Source organism: Glycine max, chromosome 4, assembly GCF_000004515.6.
Source record: "Glycine max cultivar Williams 82 chromosome 4, Glycine_max_v4.0, whole genome shotgun sequence".
NCBI classification, from domain to species: Eukaryota; Viridiplantae; Streptophyta; class Magnoliopsida; order Fabales; family Fabaceae; genus Glycine; species Glycine max.
Window position 1 is genome coordinate 1777312 of NC_016091.4, and position 18837 is coordinate 1796148.

The 18837-nt window shown below is 32.0% G+C and overlaps 4 protein-coding genes across 4 annotated transcripts; 1 reads left to right on the top strand and 3 right to left on the bottom strand.

The window, feature by feature from the left end:
* The first annotated feature begins 3 nt into the window (after positions 1-3).
* On the top strand, positions 4-3487 carry LOC121172694 (CO(2)-response secreted protease). Its single transcript, XM_041014756.1, has 5 exons — positions 4-60; positions 1681-1772; positions 1915-2055; positions 2591-2801; positions 2879-3487. Exons 3-5 carry the CDS (start codon positions 2044-2046, stop codon positions 3319-3321), a joined length of 666 nt encoding a protein of 221 aa, XP_040870690.1. The 5' UTR covers positions 4-60; positions 1681-1772; positions 1915-2043; the 3' UTR covers positions 3322-3487.
* A 976-nt stretch (positions 3488-4463) lies between these two features.
* Positions 4464-7005, bottom strand: LOC100777438 (uncharacterized). Its single transcript, XM_003523495.5, has 3 exons — positions 6716-7005; positions 6189-6635; positions 4464-5265 (listed from the first exon to the last, which is right to left on the bottom strand). The coding sequence occupies exons 1-3, from the start codon at positions 6797-6799 to the stop codon at positions 4564-4566; spliced, it is 1233 nt and encodes a 410-aa protein (XP_003523543.1). The 5' UTR covers positions 6800-7005; the 3' UTR covers positions 4464-4563.
* Positions 7006-8670: 1665 nt separating this feature from the next.
* On the bottom strand, positions 8671-10797 carry LOC113001473 (GDSL esterase/lipase EXL3). The gene is made up of 4 exons (XM_041014757.1): positions 10142-10797; positions 9510-9743; positions 9136-9391; positions 8671-9028 (listed from the first exon to the last, which is right to left on the bottom strand). The coding sequence occupies exons 1-4, from the start codon at positions 10301-10303 to the stop codon at positions 8835-8837; spliced, it is 846 nt and encodes a 281-aa protein (XP_040870691.1). The 5' UTR covers positions 10304-10797; the 3' UTR covers positions 8671-8834.
* Positions 10798-14215: 3418 nt separating this feature from the next.
* Positions 14216-18060, bottom strand: LOC100791290 (GDSL esterase/lipase EXL3). Its single transcript, XM_026128150.2, has 5 exons — positions 17692-18060; positions 15599-15729; positions 15233-15466; positions 14696-14951; positions 14216-14604 (listed from the first exon to the last, which is right to left on the bottom strand). Exons 1-5 carry the CDS (start codon positions 17972-17974, stop codon positions 14414-14416), a joined length of 1095 nt encoding a protein of 364 aa, XP_025983935.1. The 5' UTR covers positions 17975-18060; the 3' UTR covers positions 14216-14413.
* Positions 18061-18837: the final 777 nt, after the last annotated feature.

The window sequence follows — 18837 nt, forward strand, 5'->3', positions numbered from 1 at the left end:
TAATACGAGTATATGATTGTGAACTCTGAAGAGATAATCGCATTGTATGGACTATAATTGGTAATTATCTTATCCCTCCTCACTCTCTAAAGTTGCAACAAAATTTCCTGCATGAATAGATTTACTTGTGTGTATGCAGCAATTAACCTTTCTAGCTAACGTGGCACTACACAGCAATAAATTAATATATATATATATGCAGCAATAAATCTTTCTAGCTAACGTGTTTGAGTTTTAGAATTAGCTTTGGATTAAGTTAATTCTATTCACAATCCAAATGAAAGTTACATTCACATTATTAGTCTTTTTACCACATTTATGCAATGCACCCCCTCTTAACATTAATATCAAATGTAGCTTCATCGTGATTTCTGCTAGCATGTAAATACCATTCTTAGCCTTTCAATTCCCAGCACATACTGTTGTTATTTCTCAAATGTAGCTTGGCATTAGAAATATGAGAGGTGTCAATGATGCTTATATGCAAAAGTTGGCTTGGGAACTATTCATTAATAGGGATAAATTATGGGTAAAGTTACCAACGTGAATTTGTGTCCTAAGGAAAATGCTCGAAACTCATATCTATGTTAGTAGTCTTTTTGTGAGATAGATACCAACGTGTTTTTACATAGGATTAGAAAACTAGGATCCTTGAAAAAAAACAGCTTTTAATATTCAGTTTTTTAAAACTTTTAGTTTCTTTTTTCTAATAATAATGTGAATATTTGTTTTTCCTATATCACCTGTTTCTTTCTATTTTAGAATAAAATTGAAGACGTCGGGTTGTCTAATTAATGTATATAATTTGTTTATAGTTTTTTTTATCCAAATAAAAATGATAATGAAAAAGTTCAAAAAAAATATTTGTTTCAAGAGTTTAACTCATTCATACATGATTTCAAATAAAAATAAATTTTTTAACTCATGGTTTGTGACATAAATTGAGTAGCAATTCTACTTTAAATTATTTGTTATCTAAACCTTTTGTTCATGAAGTTTATTTTTTTATAAAAATAAATTAAGTATTGATGATGGAGAAGTCTTTCATTGGAGCAAGTTATATATAGTTTTACTTTATGTTAGTAGTATATTAGTATATATCAATCTAAAGTGGTTCAGCTGCCTCTAAAGTTGTTTCAGCTGCTTCTAAAGTGGCAAGCAGCGTGCCTATGCCTGACATTACTAAAAAGGAAATATGCCTAAAAGGAGACAAGTTTCTCAGAGGCTAAAGCATTCAAGCATGTTAAGGTTGAAGATTGAACCATATATATATATATATATATTGCTATATATTTCTTCTCTCAATAAACAATGTAGTACTATAATGGAATATGAAACTCGAAATGTAGAACAATATATAGTTCCATCATTAAGAACGATCTCGATTTGCACTCTTTAGAAGGAAAGTCTTTGACTTTGAGCATAATGTAAGTGCTTATCTATACGTTTTTTCTATCATTGAAGATTAAATTATTTTCATGTTGTAAGTTACTTTTAAAAGCTATTGAAATAAAAAGAAATTCAACAGTTTATTAAAATAAAGCTAAAAACACATTATGGACATATCATAAGTCATAAGCTTTCTCAAATACTTACATAAGTATGTATGCCATAAGATAAGTTGTAAATAAAATCTTCCAAATGCACTAATTTCAATGGTTTGCTGTTGTGTTTTCTCAGTACATTGAAGGTCCAACTTTCTGACACCACACTGGGAACTAGAAGTCCCATGAAGTCCCATCAGGCACCATAAGTGAAATGTAAACTCCAATGTGAGTTTTTCAGCTATTCCTTGACCCTTGTGTGGGATTGGGATTGAATTTCCACTCTCCTTGGACATGTTGCATGGTTTATGATTCTCTGTGTGGTTATGCTCATCACCTGACTCTGCTTCTATTTCACCACTCTTTGCAGCTTTATCACCCTTAAGCTCTGAACACCTTTGAACAGATAGTATATAGTGCCAAAGGAAAGCAAATTGTAGTTTTTCTTGACTACGATGGAACTCTCTCTCCAATTGTTGTAGATCCAGATAAGGCTTTCATGACTAGAAAGGTTTTCCTTTTGTTCCCATTTTTCTCTTATACTCATATCCATTGAATAAAGCTTGTGTTTATGATTAATCTGAGACTTTGTTTTCTCAAATTAGATGAGAGCCACACTAAAGGGTATAGCAAGACATTTTCCCACAGCAATCGTGACCGGAAGGGAGCATAGCTAGAAGATTTATTATTATTATTATATGATTTTTACCTATAGTTGAAGATGATATGTACATATTAAAGACTTTTACCTACAGTTAGGAGATGTAAGTAGAAGTTAATGACTTTTACCTACACACTATACATAGTAGGTAAAACCTATAGTGACAAACAATTAGCCGTCATTATATGCCCCCTCAAAGTTGACAGAAGAAACGTCTGTAGGACAAAGTCTATCATACATTTACCTATGGATTTTTTATTTATAGTAACAGTTTTTGTCCGTAGGTATAGGTCATTTTTCTTGTAGTGTGATGATAATAAGATTATATACATGTCATGATCCTCAATGCTCAACACTAAACAGAACATGCTTTCTTTTTTTGTAGCCTGATATTGCCGCACCGGGAGTTGACATTATCGCTGCATGGATTGCAAATGACACATCAGAGGTTTGGAAAGGAAGAAAGCCCTCACTATACAACATAATCTCAGGGACTTCAATGGCTACTCCACATGTTTCAGGGCTTGCATGCAGTGTCAAAACACAAAACCCCACTTGGAGTGCCTCCGCAATCAAATCTGCCATCATGACTTCAGGTCACCCATTTAACAACCAAAATAATGTGATCTAGCAATATATATATCAACTCATCATTCTATAAATTAATATGCAGCAATTCAAAACGACAATTTGAAGGCTCCCATAACAACAGATTCAGGGTCGATAGCCACACCTTACGACTATGGAGCAGGGACAATTACAACATCTGAACCATTGCAACCAGGGCAACTAGTTTACGAAACCAATACCGTTGACTACTTGAACTACTTGTGTTACATTGGACTTAACTCAACCACGATAAAGGTCATCTCTGGAACTGCTCCTGACAATTTCCATTGCCCCAAGGATTCGAGCTCTGATCTCATATCCAGCATCAATTACACTTCCATAGCAGTAAACTTCACTGGCAAAGCAAACGTGGTCGTGAGTAGAACCATCACAAACGTTGGCGAAGAAGATGAAACCGTGTACTTCCCTGTTGTTGAAGCTCCTAGTGAAGTAATTGTCACACGATTTCCATACAATCTTCAGTTTACGAGAAGTATTAAAAAATAAGCTACCAAGTTACTTTCACACCAAAGGCCTCCTTAAAGAAACATTTGTTTGGATCTATCACTTGGAATAACGGCAAATATATGGTTCGAATTCCTTTAGTATTAACTAAATAGTGAAATTAGAAATAACGATGAATAAATGGAAGCAAAGTTCTTCATGGTGTCTACACTCGACTCTTGATTATTTATTATTCATTTGCCTTCTGTTTTCATTTAATTTATTATAGTTTCAGCCTCTCTAATATGCTTTTTTTTCTTTTGCAAATATATAAGCTGACTTTTTATTTACACTCAAAATTGGTTCCAACTTATTCACAAGCCATTTGCCCCCAGCTTAATTAAAAAAAAAAAAGTGTTTCAATTATATTAATGTTATAGCTGGATCGTAGTACCCTCGAAATTTTACACCGGTTGGTAATTCAAGATCAATTTCATGCTTCAAATGCTAACTCCTCAAAAGTAGTTGCAGACTAAAAAGATGGATTTTTAACAAAACTTGTACAAAGGTAAGGGGGAAGTGAGCTCATAAAATACGGAAATATTAGTTTTCCACTGCTGTAACGTGAAGAACTTGACTGTTTGGGCCATAAGTTTAGTCTGGCCTACTTGCAACGCAACTGAAAGTGACTGAGCAAAATAGTTATATTGGCGTTCAAGGTTGTTTTCAACCGAGGTTAAACACACCTTTAATCAGAGGGCAATTGAAGTTAGAAAGAAGCTGATAAAGGATAGTATTATTATTATTATACTATTACAAGCAAGCACGTAGTAATATTTACTTCAAAGTTGATATCTTATTGATATAATTTATTATTTACTGAGTTAAAATGTAATTTGAAAAAAAAAATATAAAAATGTTCTGATGATTTTCATATTTTGTAAAAAAAAAGTTGCTAGGCTAATTTTAGCAAAGTACATTGTAGTGTGAAAACCAAAAGAAGTAATGAAATATGTTTGTTTGTGTAAACATTATTATTTTAATAGCCAAAAAAAGCATTTTGTCCCATGCCAGAATGCAGAGTACCCAGGATTCATTATGAACAACTTAATGCTAAACATCATCAGTTAACCTCCAAATTAATCTTGAAAGCTAGAATTCTATTCTAGATATCCATAGTGCATCAAGAAAGAAAACCAAACATGTTTTGAATCAAATAAATGTATATAACAAAAAATGAGTAGTCATATACACCTGATAAAAAAAATGAGAACTCGGCCATACCGGAAAATACATAGATATTTATCACAGTGACCAGTTAGATCGAAGCACTAAGGCAGCTGTTTTCGATTTCCCATCTATTCCCAATACAAGACCTGGCTTCAAACAAAAATTATTACCCATGTTAAATTTTAGATACGATTCAGCCTGAAAATGAGCCTCATTTGCCGAATTTCCAATCATCCTCCCACTGAGACTCGTTCCCCAACCAAATGAATCTTCAGACACATCAGATATGGTTACACCCAATTGTAAATATTTGGGATTTAATTTGTCCATCTCGACCCAACCTCCAATCTTTGTAAAATCATCAAGTTCAGACTCTGCCATTAAAGCAATAGAACCAGCTGGCACACGTGTCTTTGTTCCTATTAATGGCAATACTTCAGGTACTGCCTCAGAAACTTCATCTTCATCTTGCTTGGACACGAGTAGTGGAATTGTAAGAGCTCCAAATCTTCCAAGTTTCTTTGATGATAAAGGCATATGGTGAAGACCCAGAATAGACAGTTTTGATCCTCTAGAAAATTGATACACAAGCTGCCCAAAAGTGCTAGATCTATTATCTGTTATACTAGAACTAGGTGGCATACCCAGACCAGTTACAATTTGAGCCAATGAAGCAGTAACATTTGACTTTCTCACAGTTATGCCAAAAGCAGTACCATTGTGCAGGTTGAGAAGAGGTGGCCCAAAATAGGAAAAATCTGTAAGCCCTTTTCCAACCTAAATGAGCACAACACCATGTCAGCGTATCAATGGCCTAATTAGCATAGGGTAGAGTGAAAAAGAAAGCACTCAATTAGTACTAACATTTTTTCTTTTACTAACAAAATGGATGATGTATCAACTAGCCAAACGATATTGTGTGTGTTTGGGTAGAAGGTTGCAAACGTAAGTTTGAGGCAAACGTGCATTTACAGAAGTATCACCACCCTTGCTTTTACTTTCAACTTACTTTTATCCATTGGATTTGCATAGAACCGCGCACACTGCATTTCCAACTTAAATTTAAACACACACATACTCGTTGCAGTTTACTAAAATCTGTGGCCACCAAGAAGAGACATAACATATATAAAAGGCAGCCATGCCAAACAATATATATAAAAATAGCTAATATGATTTTGAAAGAACTATATCTCAAGTGAGCAATAGAGTTCCATTTACAGTGAAGAAATTTGCAAATCCAGTCAGACAAAAGGCAGGCAAAGTAAACTTCATAATTCATCTACATAGACACGTGACTTGACCTCAGGTTGATGAACCCCATACAAACCACATCCCCACATAAGAATACTTTTGCTGCAATTTTTTTCCAGGCTAGACTGCGTTTCTAAGTTCTAACAACTAGCATGTTGTTTGATGTTTTCCAATATTTTTTACCCAATCAGAACAATCGGTTGAAATTGCACTCTTGCAAAATTATCACTCTATGGTCTGCTTGTTGTTCCCTAGTAGGTGAGAATTCAGGAATAAGCTTTATATTGAAAAATCACTACTAGATTTTCATCTCTAATGCTCACTTAAGATATAGTTCTTTCAAAACCATCTTACCTAATATATATCTAATTTTAAGGAGGGAACACCAAATGCCAAACTAACAACTAGATACCACAAAAAATTTCAATAGTAAAATTAAACCGTACCTGATGAAAGGAATTAGAAGCAATAGCAACATCTCTGCACCGGGCACCTATTGGCATAGCCACGAAAGAGAACCAATCATTGACATTTGCTGTAAAACTAAGCTTGGCAAGAGAAAGAGGCTTTTCTTCACAATGTTCCCTCCTCCCTCCATGACTGGCCACAAACTCAGCAGCACCGGTAGCCTTGTCCCCCATGGTTGTTTCAAAAATGAACCTCGAATCAACCCCTGTTCTGATTCCCAACTTATCTACAGCATCTAAGTTACCCAGCACCAACAAAGCACCTAAGAAATCCACTTGTCCTCTCACGTGAGTGGTGGTCTCTTGAAAGGGACCCACTTTCGAGGACTGGTAGAAAGAAAGCACCCGCTCAACCTTATCTTGACGCTCTCTCAGTTTCATGAGATCAGAGAACGCTTCTCTCTGCAACCGTTTAAGGATTTCAACCTGAAATTTACGAGTAAAAGAAAAAGGCTGAAGAACTCACATAAACCCCAAGACGCTAGAAAGAGAGAGATAGCAAATACCGGATTGCGGCGACGGAAAAGTCCGTCGAAAAAATCCTGGCCGGATTTCGCAAACGCGTTGAGTTTGTCCAACACTGGCTCCATTGTTGTTATCCACGGAACTAACAAAACCTACGTTGTTGTTGTTCGTGTGTACGAAGCAGGACTCCTTTATGTATGCGAAAACAAAAACAGAGACAGAGCAAGGAGGGAGGGAGGTTTTATGCTGTTGTGATTTTGGTTTGGGCATTTCATTTACAATATCAAGGAATGCTTCTGGACGGTTCAATATTTTTAGTTGTTTTTTTTTGGTCGAAATGATTCTCGGAGGGTTTATGACTGAGGAACAACTATTGGCACTACCAATTGCTATTGGCACTACACACTTGTGTGCTTTAAATATATTTTTTCTTTCAAAAATGCCCTTTTCGTTTTTTATTAAATGGAAATGAGATTCCGTTGAGAGTTTCTTTCCTCTTCATCATCTCCCACCAAAGCCACAACAACACAAAGAACAACGTGAATCTCGATGGCGGTGGTGCCACGCGGTGCTATGAGGTGCGTGGCACGATGCTGTAGATCAAAATGAGGGGGAGGTTGCATGACGAGGTGCTTTGGATCTCTTTTGGTGAGTGGGCAAAAGAGAGAATTCAAAAAACATAATAGTGCTAGCTAGAGGGAATATTAGCTCCCTTATGAGTTTATGTGTCTTGGGCTTCTACAGAGATCCGATTTTGTGCCCACAAAATAAGCCCACTAACATACACGCATATTTTACTGTGAGTCTGTGACGTATAAAATAAAAACGATAATATTGTTTGGTCATTAATAGGAAATTTCAATTTGGTTCTTTAGTTCCTCCGGCTTCCCTTCACTAATTTGCTTCTATATGCGTAAAAAACAAGACGACAAAATGTTTTGGTCGTTGATACAAAATTTTACTTCGGTTCTTTACTTGTTCATCCTCTGCTTCACTAGTGGCCTAGTGGGCTTATAAACCCAACACTTGAAAACATGTTAGAAAAATCGCGCTGTCCCTTTTTGTTTTTTAAAAAATAAAATAAAAACTATTTTGAAATTTCTAGTGGTAAAGGTGAACATTTTTAGATTTGAATTCTCATTCAGTATCATATTTTGGTTATGTCAAAAAAAAATTCTTTTAACAAATTTAATTAGCAAATTTTATATTTTCTTGAAAAAATAGCAAATTCTATAACTAATTACGGTAGGCTTTTTTAACAAAAAAAATTTTTTTGCATCCAACATGACAATAACATAAAAGTGTTCAAGAATTGATTTAAACTATTAAACCGATTAGAAAAATATGAAGCCAAATAAATCATTAACTAAAAAAACTAAAAAATGAAAACCCACATTTTTTAAGTTCAGTTGAACCAAATTAAAGCGAATTCCAGTATACTAAATTTTATTATTTTTTGTATTTTACCGTCGTATAAAGTCTAACTTGCATTTCACTAAAGTAAATGTATTCTAAAACACTTTTTAGAAAAGCTTGAGATTATTTTAATTCTAATTCGTAGTTTTACCAAGTTGTGATTTATAATGATATTTAATATTGTACACGATTTGCTTATATTTATTTATGTGCCAACTTATTTGAATTTAATTAACAATACAAAAAAAAGGTACACAAACAAACAAAATAGAGGGTGGACAAAAAAATAAACTTGCACATCCTTTCCCAAAGGAAGGTTATACCTTCGAATTCAAATTAAATTAAGAATTTACTATTAAATGTTTTACATGTTGTCAACAGTAACTTCTGTGATGGTGTATTTGACATTATAGAAATTAATGAAGAAGATGTATATAGAAAATAAATTGCAATAATGATTATTAATTAAAAAATATTACAACATTAATTAGCTTTAAATTTTGTTATATATATTATTAGTTCTCAACCGTTAATTAGAAAATCAACCACTATAAGTGCAACTAATTATCTAATGTTTACCTTCTCATCAAATCTATTCATATATAAACCTTTAAATTATGACAATGATAGAGGTGTGGTTATCACTTATAAAAAATTAAACAAAATACATTTCTTTTCAAACTCTTGCGATTGGACACTTCTCTTTAAAAATTGAAGATAAAGAAAAACTCAGTTGGAGTTGTCTCAAGAGAAGTTGCTTGTATATTTGTTGAGGATTTCACCAACAAGAATCTGGTATGTCTTCTGTGTGGGATGGTAGCTGTCCCAAAACACATATTTAGAATCATCTGAGCAGGTTGTTGGATCTAACATATTACACAGAAAAGCCGCCTCTACAGTCCCTGTGCCGCAGCATCCTTTGTCAGCAACTTCAAATCCTGAAATTCAATTAAAGGATTTAGGATTGGAACAAATGTGTGTAAATATTTAACACAAGGTTTTTTTTTGTGAAAGAAAGGGAAGGGGCCTAGGAATAGATTTGTACCATATTTGGTTGGGTTTTGGATGATATTGAGCAAAGAGTCGTAAATATGGATATACACCACCTTGGCTTGAGGCAAACTTTGGTTTAGCTTGTGCAGCTCTGAAGATAGTTTAGAGTTAAACAATTTTGATGCCATGTTTATTTCTTCGGAGCACAGTCTTCGTAGACCTCCAAACAATGCTCGCACGAATGGCAAACATCCTAGTGGAGGTGCACCAAACACTCCTATTCTCCTTGCCCCCAATCCATATAATTCCTATAAAATAAATAATCGAGTTATCACAGATTGTTTAAATTAAATTGTCAGTTACTTAACCCCCCATATATAATATATTTATACCTTACGATTCTAATATATAGCAGTGTGAGATTACCTTAACGAAAGAAGAGGCTTGTTGCACCAACATATCAGTGTAATTGGGAACATCATAATTCAGTTTCCTTACTCCAGTTGCAAAATAAGTATTGGCAATGTCGTTGCTGCTTGATACCACAAGTACTAAACTTTTGGACAAGATGAAGTTGGTTTTTGCTTCTCCAAAATTTCCTTTAAGCTTTCCTATGTATTCTTTGAATTGCTCTAGTTGCTCAGATAACGGTATGACTGACTGTATTAGCAACAAAGTACGACCATTAAAACAATTTATTTGATAAGAGAAGATTTGTTAGCTTCTAACCAGATTATGGGATAATATCAAAGAGGAAATAATGATTAAAAAATATCAAACGAGTGAAAGAAGAAAAAAAAAGGAAAAATTAAAACAAAAAAATTTAATTACCCATTTAATACTTTAAAAAATTTTAACAATAGAATTCTTTTGAAAATTAAAATACAAATTTTAAAAACAAAAAAATTTACTTATTAAATTTTAGAAACTAAAAAATTCACTTTTTAACTATAAAAATTAAAAAAAAAATTAAAAATTAAATGAATAATTAAATATATATATATATATATATATATATATAAACATGTTAAGATGTAATATAGAATGCATGTATTTACCACTAGTTGTGCGGTCAAAGGATCATATCCCGTGCCACCAGAAGCGAAGTTGACTCCCCTGAGGAGATCACCAGGCTGCAAAGCAGGACTCGTGTATGGTGCTATATATTCCTTGATTCCCAATTCTTCCGCTGATCGAATTACCAAAATGAAGACATTCATATATTTCAGAATTAGAATTGAAAATTAGAAGCAAAATATGGTGCTATATATTACTTGAAATTTACCTTCGTATACGAATGAATGACTAGCATATCTATACAATCATATTGAATACATAGTAATATTCTAATTAATAATTATGCACTATATTGTGGAGGAAATTAAGAAGACGAGGACGTAATAGTAGCATGAATGGCGGTACATGCCTACGAAGTCAGCTGGGACCTTGCCATTGCTGAATCTTCCTGTTGGTATCCCACCCTCGAAATCCCTCCCATAAGGAGGAAAATTGCACTTAAGCCCCGTTATTAGGTTATTGTTACTTCCTGTGTCAACTATCGAATCCCCGAACAAAATCAATGCTGGTATTGTTTCATTGCCTCGTAGCTTAACGATAGCCTCCGCAGTGTGACAAAAACTGTAACATAAAACACAACACACAAACACCACGTTCCACAACTCCATTATTGTTAGGGTTTACGGTGGGAAGGCGCAATGAATATGGACGTAGACCAAGGTATATATATTCACCCTTATTCCAGGAAGGGAGGAAACTCCTGTGGCCAAAATGTCTTAATCTTTTATTCATTCCTTTATTACAGGTTTTACCACGGTATTTATGGCCAATCATTGGTACAGTAACTGCTTAACAGAATGAGTTATTACAGTTCATACACGTGTTTATTCTTCAGACTCACACGTGCTCCTGGCCCTAGTTCGTGCTGGTCTCGTGGGTTGTACCACCGGCGTCGACGGAATTGAACGTGCCTTCTCTTCTTCTATCTAGTGGGTGGTGCTAACAATTATCTTGCGTTTGTTATTGGTCCTGCACACTCCTTCCTTGAAATTATATATAGAGGTAGGTACTACTTAGAGAGAGCTTAATTAATTCATGATTTCATCTATGAGATGTGGCTCACGCCACACAAACACCACATGAGAATGATCCTGTATATTATTTAATACGCAATCCTTGCAAAACAAATATTTCATATGCAATAAATTACTTTCCTTTTTTTATTTTAGGGAACTCCATGATTGCTTTTCACCGAGGCCCGACTGTCGACTAACTTATATAAAATCTGCTTCAGAAAAAAAAAAAAAAAAAAAAAAAAACTTACACAAAATCTGAATTAAATGCTTCAATTCACTTTCACAAATCGTGTCATAATATAATGAATGTATATTACCAGTATATATTATATTACTTCTGGAATTATCATAGATGACCCAGCACTATCACTCAGATATCATCATGTTGCTTATTTATATTCTTGTGGGCAATATAAATGGATCCATAAGTCAATGTTAGTGGTGTTCAATTGTTCCAACCAAGATCCAACACGACAGGAAGAAGAAATATCTCGGAATTAGCTTGCCACCACGTTCACATGGGGAACTAAATGCAGAACAAACTACGTAAAGGAAATTAAAGAATGAAGTAGTTTGTAATTCTGCATTTTTAATTACTATTTATCAATCTTTAATAAAAAATATATCGAAAATGTTTTAATATAGCTAATGAAAAATATATAGAAAAGTTTTAGTATAGCTAATAAAAGTAAAATAAATGAAGTAATGGACGTTATATTTTTGTTGAAGATCATTAGCAAATAAAATTCATACTTATAAAATTAATATATTTTTATTACCATTTCATTTATCATTTTTTAAAACTATTATAGAAATTTGAAAGGCCACAAAAAAAAAAAAGACATTATAGAATCATCTTTGTTAAGCATAAATTTCGTCTAACAAAATTTAAACCATTGCCAACATTTGTTATATTATAACAACCACAGAAAAAAAATGGATTTTCTCAAATTTAATTATTCCGCTCCACATTTATATCACGTCTACTCTGAGCGGTTGGGAAAATGAATTATTTGACTATGGCATGCACTTTTATTTTATTTTTTGCATTACTAATTAGGTGCTTTAATTAATGATGGCAGCGAATTGATGTTGTATCAACCGTTGCAATAGGTACTTGTACATACACTGTACATTAAACTCTTTTTAGGTTCAGGTCAGAGGCGAGAAGTTTTAATTTCGGAGCGATTTGTATTTAAAAAAAAATAAAATCAGTGCGATGATTGTAAAAAAAAAAAAAATCTTATACTATCATGCATATTATGACAGTTATGAATAACTGGGACGTAGATTGAATTGCAAAAAAAATATTATTTTAAAAGTTAATCTTTAAAAGTTTAGTTTAAATTTGAGAATTTAATTATACACAAATAGTAGAAACTTAACTTTTTTAAAAAAAAAAAAATAAATTCATATGTCCTAAAATTAGCTTCCAAATTACTGTTAAAGTTGAAAACATGTATATATTTTACTCCTTTTAAATTTTTTGCATCATTAAGTTATTATAATTAATAACCATTAACATTCTACATATTTTTTATCAATAAATATTAATTGTTAATTTTTATTAACATATGAATTCGTTAAATCAATGATCTCTTCTCTTCTTTTTATTCTTTTTTTTTACCACTAATTCAATATTATATCTACACATCAATAGCATGTTTAATTTAAAAACAATTAAGTTTTAAAAAAAATTCCTAAAAGTGATAAAAATATGTAAATTACTTTTCAAAATAATCTAAACTAAAAACACACTAAAACTTGGCTAACCTTTTTCGTTATTTAAAGAAATATCGATAAACGTTTTTCCTTCTTTTTCTTCATAGTACTTCACTTTCCCTTGCTTATTTATTATTTTCTAAATGGATGCCATGCCATCTGATCGGCACATACAAGCGAGGTTGTTGTAGTTTGAGTCGATTAATGAGGTTTTGCCTAATTTGCTTCTGCGACACTGCAACGGTTGCGGATTGCCAAATAGGGTGACAACCAATTAACATATCCATCATCTAAGGGAAGTGTTTCAAGTCCTGATCACAGAAGATTTATGTATATATAGCAGTTTACTAAATGCACAAAGACCTAGAAATAGGTTAACTCGGACAGGAATTTATTTATCTTATGAGGTGTGGTACAGTAGACTCTTCTAATTAATTCATATTTTTAAAATAATTGGTTGATTTAGATAATAGTACTATTAAATTTTTAGCTTAATTATGATTTTATTTTTAAAATTCAATGAAAATCCAATTTTTGTCCCCAGAGGGAAACAGTGTTAACAGAAGTGATGACTTGTCTGACAAAAGCTAATATTTGTAGGGTTACATAACCACTTTTGCTATTATCGTATGCTTCTAGAAACTAAAAATGAATTTTCTAAAATTATAGGGTCTAAAATGATTTTTTTTTAATTTGAGGACAAAAATAAATTTATTTTAAAATTTATGGACTAAAAACATAATTAACCTTATTAATAATATATATATATATATATATATATATATATATATATTAATTATCTTTAAAATGGTTAGAATTCATTATCTTACTCTTTCTACTTAATTACGTGTAGAAAGAAAGAAATTATTTACATTAGTCGTATTAATTTAAATGGTTAAAATTTTAAATTTACGTTAGTCATATTTTCTAATTTTTATAAAAGAGAAAGAAAGAAATTTTTTGTTTACAGTAGAAAGAATTTATCTTATTAATTTATAGTATTTATTGTTTTTTATTTTTAAAATTTTGGACAAAATTAGATGTTCACACTGATATAAGTGATAAAAAAATAATGCTTCTGAAATAACATTTTTATATTAAAAACTTGTTAATGAGAAGAAGAAGAAAAAAGACGTTAGAAAGTCTTTTCACTTTTAAATAAGTCTATTTGTCTTTACTCAAATTAACGTTAGAGTTTAATATAATTTCCAGATATCGAGTGTCTAAAAGAAGGAAACAAATATATAATGTGTCTGATTATAAAAAAAAAGAGTACAAACTTGAATTAAAAATTAAATGAACAAAAAAGAATCAACATTTGTAGTACTCTTATTCTTAAATTTAACAAATAGAAATAAGGAAGAAGAAAAAATACAAATCTACGGAGCGTAGACCCGCTACGATTATATGCACACGCACTTAACAATTACAGTCACTAACATGCATATTGATAATCTTGGATGAAATGTGTTGTAATTAATTTATTAACGCCATGCCATGCGTGATCAAACTGGATCAGTAGAATCGAGTCAAATATTTTTGAAGGACTTGGACTATGAGCTGTCTGTATACTCCTTCGGTAGGATGATAACTATCCCAAAAAACATATTGTGAAGCATCGGGACAAGTGGCACCCAAAGGGTTGCATAACACTGCCACCTCCAATTTCCCTGTGCCACAGCAACCTCTATCCACAACTTTATAGCCTGCAATATTGACCAAGCAAACTCAATTAACGTACATTTCAAAACATTAGTGTAACAAAATATTTATTTGAAAAATAAATAAATGATTTACCATGACGTTGGTAGTTCACAATGATATCCATTAGGGGGTTGTAAACGTCAATGTAAACGATCCTACTATTGGGCAAGTTATGCTTAAGAGCGTCCAGTTCCCTTGATAATTTTGAGTTAAATAACTTGGCGGCGTAATTGTATTCTTCTGCACACTCTCTTTGGAAACCTCCAGCTAGAGTCCTCTGTGATGGAACGCATCCAATCGGTGGTGCACTCAGTACTCCGATTCTGCGTGCTCCAAGTCCATATAATTCCTTCACATTTTATAAAAAAAAAAAAAATTAATTATGTGGTGAGGTATTATCCACAAAGAGTAAGTGTCGATGCATCTTACGATACTATATATATGTTATTATATAAATTGAGAGAAATTTATACAAGGATAAAAAGAGAGAAATTTCATCGTATGTAATTATGTCAAACATCAAGATGTGTTAGTTATTTGTCCTAAATATTAGGATTGAATGGAGTTATTTGAAATTTTGGCTGAGTTAAATACTTGTTGGAAAAAAATATTAAATAGAATTAAGTGTACCTTTACGAAATTAGAAGCGGAGTGGAGCATAAGATCAGTGTAAGCTGGAATATCATATTGTAATTGTCGAACGCGAGCGATAAAATAGGTGTTGGCAATGTCGTCACTTCCAGCTACCACAAGGAAAAAACTGTTGGCTAGGATGAATTTTGTTCTGTCCTCTCCAACAATATGTTTAAGCTTTCCTATGTATTCTTTGAACATGTCTAGTTGTTCGGACATTGATATCACCGACTGATTATAATCATACAATTATCAAGTTAATTAGAATAATTAACGACAATGATAATCAAAAGGATAAGCGTGCATGTGTTCCTATCTTAGAAGTGAGAATTAGGGCTAAAATGTATTTATATAGATATATACCGCTATTTTTGGCGTTAAAGGATCGTATCCGGAAGCACCAGAAGCAAAGCAGACTCCGGTAACTAGGTCACTTGGTTTAAGATTTGGATCCAAATAAGCAGGTAAAAGCTCCTTAATACCCAGTTCTTCAACTGAAAGTCAAAGAAGTAATTAATTGCAACGAGGAACAAACTACTTTGGATGCTACTGAAAGAGTGCTGACCAACATGAACTCTATTTTGATTATGGTTTGCATGACCAAATTAAAGTGTATGGTCCATTAGATACTTGGACAATGATTATGAATATTTTTTTTATCTGCTCATTAACGGATAAGATAGTATAGGATATTATTACTATCATAATATTTGTACCAAGGGTATCCGTTACCCGTTAAATTACAAAACTACCATCATCATACAAAATATTCATATAAAAGAAATGGTCTATTTATTATACAAAAAATAATTTCTTTCATAAAAATCTTCAAATACCTATATATATTTTTTTAAAAATTTTAAAGCAAATAAATAGTCTGTTTGTTGAAATGACTTTTAAAAGAATCATCCTCAGTTGGACGGATATCCATACCCGATCCGACCAATTGTCGTTCCTACACATAAGTAGTTTAACTTGTTTTCTTTCTGAAGCTCAAAGTTAATGGGTTCTCCTTATAGAAAAAAATGGGTTATAGATATACAAGTCTGCAGTAGTATTTAAATTATTCAATTGATCTAAATATGCTTTGCAACATCAAGTTCGTGATGTTCCAATGCAATCCTGGATAAATTTTTTATAAGAAAGATCTCTTATTCCACAAAATTTCGGACAACCAATTAAAATTGTAGTTATCACAAAAACTAAAAAAAAAAAGTAAAAATACATCAATCCTCTCTCTCTTATAACACAAAACCATTGTCACTTTGCTCTTTTTACCACGAAAACAAATTATATATATTAGAGAAAAAAATAGAAATATAAAAACCTATAATATTTTAATTCTTAAATAAAAATAATTTGCAAAGTTACATGAAGATTTTTTTATGTGTCAAACTAAAGTTGTTAGACTAAGTTTTCAAGGCTAGTGGACCATGGTGTCGCGACTAACTAAAATGGCAACGGAATCAGTGAATAAAAAGCAGGAGTTACTCTTAAAGTTTGTTAACTCACAAAATTTTGAGAAAACCATTATTAAAAAAGAGTTTACCAAAATTATAACAGTTTTGAAAGTTAGTTTATTTGATACATTCATTTAAAAATAATTACCTTAAGTTGTCATGTAAATTATTTATAAATGTTAAAAATATTTTGTTACTTTAAAATACAACGAAATAAAATAAAATAAAAATAAAGGAAAATGGTTATTTCATCAAGCTAATTAAATTACAAATAATAGTTTTGACTTTACGAGATAAATAATTCTTCTACAAAAGAAGTAGGAATTAGTTGTTAAAATCGTTTAACTAAATTTTACTCAAAACAATTTAGTGTTTTTTCAATTATAATATGAAAAGTTAGAACTACCAAATTCCACAAGTTAAAAATTCTCATAATATAAAATTAAAGAGATACTTCAAATTAACCCTTTCTCATTTAAAATGTTAAATTTAAAAATATAAAAAAAAATGCACACTAAAATCCCATATATATACACTCCCAATTCAAGCATCCACAACAACCTATTTTCATATTCCTATGAAAGAAATAAAAAAAACTTCATATAAAGAATATAGCCTCACTTTTTTGTAGTGAGCTTAAGTACGTAATTTTTCTGTCTCAAGTACGTGGAAAGTTCTCCTAATATAATTCTCCATTGTGTTGAAAAGAACGTAAGCTTCTTGAAAAACACAAAGACATGCTTAGTCTTGTAATATGCAATGATAAGAATGCAGTATGTCTTCTAACTCTTTTTTATTTCATGAGTTCTTATCGTCATCAATTTAAGCAAGTATGTTTTCTGACTATGCAGTAAATTTACAAAAAAAAAAAAAAAAAAAATTAACGCCTTCTCTTTCTTTTGAATGTAAAAAATAAAATCTCTTTTTCCCAACTAAAGACTTAGTTAAAAGCATTTCAGAAAATTAGTAAATGCAACACAAAAGGGAAGATAGTACCTAGCAAATCTGATGGAATTTTCCCGTTGCAAAATCGACCGGTTGGGATCCCTCCCTCAAAATCTTTACCGTAAGGAGGGAAATCGCACTTGACCAGTGTTTTAACCTTGTTGTTGTTGCCCGGGTCAACGATGGAATCTCCGAAAGCTATCACTGCAGGAATGGTAATATTTGGCGGTAGTTTCACCACAGCCTTCGCTCTGAATGATAGAACTAACGATAATATGAAACGGAGCATTAAGCTTGTCGAAGAAGAATTAAAGAACTTCATAAACAGAGCCATAGTGCTGCTGTTTTGTAGGAACTTCCACCAATAGCCTCTTCACAAGTTAACTCCCTTTAATGAAAAAGGAAATAAGTTGCAATAATCTATTCAGTGCGTAGCGTCTATTTATACACACATAAGTTACTATCACGTCCGGATACTCATTTATTGCACAAGCGAGACTAATTGGATCCAGCGGTTGATTATGCATTTACTTCTCAACTTTTTTAACACAAAAAAAGAGGAAGTAGATGGGAATTGACACCAACCTCAAGTGTTTTGGCATGTACGTACGGCGGGATTCAAAATATTTACTAGTATGCGATTGTAACTTTTTTCTTTCTAACCCACGTCTATATATTCTTTACTGTAAGTAATTTATGTCCAATTCAAATAATATTATTATAGTTAATAAAAAATTTCCTTTAAATATTTTTATGACTCAAATATAAGATCATTTCGATTAAATTAAAATAATTTTATATTAATTGATTTACGTGTTTGGTTGTAACTTTCATTATAAATTATTAGTACTTAATTTCAATTGATTTGCCGATTAATATAATAATATCTCAATCATCAATAATTGTGAAAATAGTCTGTAAAATTAAAGAAAACTGATATAAGAATGATAAATTTTGAAAATAAATTAATTGTACTATGAGATGTTTTTTAACGGTAAATTAGTTGGGCGAGCCACGGTAGTTGGTGCTGAATAGGGCAAAGTTGATCCTTCCTTTCGGTTGGTTGAGGAAGGGACTGTCTTGTCAAGAACCGGGGACCAACAACGGTATTGCAATAAGCAAACCATTAGAGTAGACTTTGGATCCTTCCTTTACGTACACCTACATTTCTTAACGTGGATCCTTGGATGTCTCTCT

Coding starts and splice junctions, on each gene's coding strand:
- LOC121172694 (XM_041014756.1), top strand. Junction 2,802..2,878: donor ATCTGCCATCATGACTTCAG/GTCACCCATTTA, acceptor ATTAATATGCAG/CAATTCAAAACGACAATTTG.
- LOC100777438 (XM_003523495.5), bottom strand. CDS start 6,799: ATGGAGCCAGTGTTGGACAAACTCAACGCGTTTGCGAAATCCGGCCAG. Junction 6,636..6,715: donor TTTTCCGTCGCCGCAATCCG/GTATTTGCTATC, acceptor CGTAAATTTCAG/GTTGAAATCCTTAAACGGTT. Junction 5,266..6,188: donor CTTCTAATTCCTTTCATCAG/GTACGGTTTAAT, acceptor GTGCTCATTTAG/GTTGGAAAAGGGCTTACAGA.
- LOC113001473 (XM_041014757.1), bottom strand. CDS start 10,303: ATGAATGTCTTCATTTTGGTAATTCGATCAGCGGAAGAATTGGGAATC. Junction 9,744..10,141: donor CTTTGACCGCACAACTAGTG/GTAAATACATGC, acceptor TTGCTAATACAG/TCAGTCATACCGTTATCTGA. Junction 9,029..9,135: donor CCAAAACCCAACCAAATATG/GTACAAATCTAT, acceptor ATTGAATTTCAG/GATTTGAAGTTGCTGACAAA.
- LOC100791290 (XM_026128150.2), bottom strand. CDS start 17,974: ATGGCTCTGTTTATGAAGTTCTTTAATTCTTCTTCGACAAGCTTAATG. Junction 15,730..17,691: donor AATTCCATCAGATTTGCTAG/GTACTATCTTCC, acceptor TTTGACTTTCAG/TTGAAGAACTGGGTATTAAG. Junction 14,605..14,695: donor TGTGAACTACCAACGTCATG/GTAAATCATTTA, acceptor TCAATATTGCAG/GCTATAAAGTTGTGGATAGA.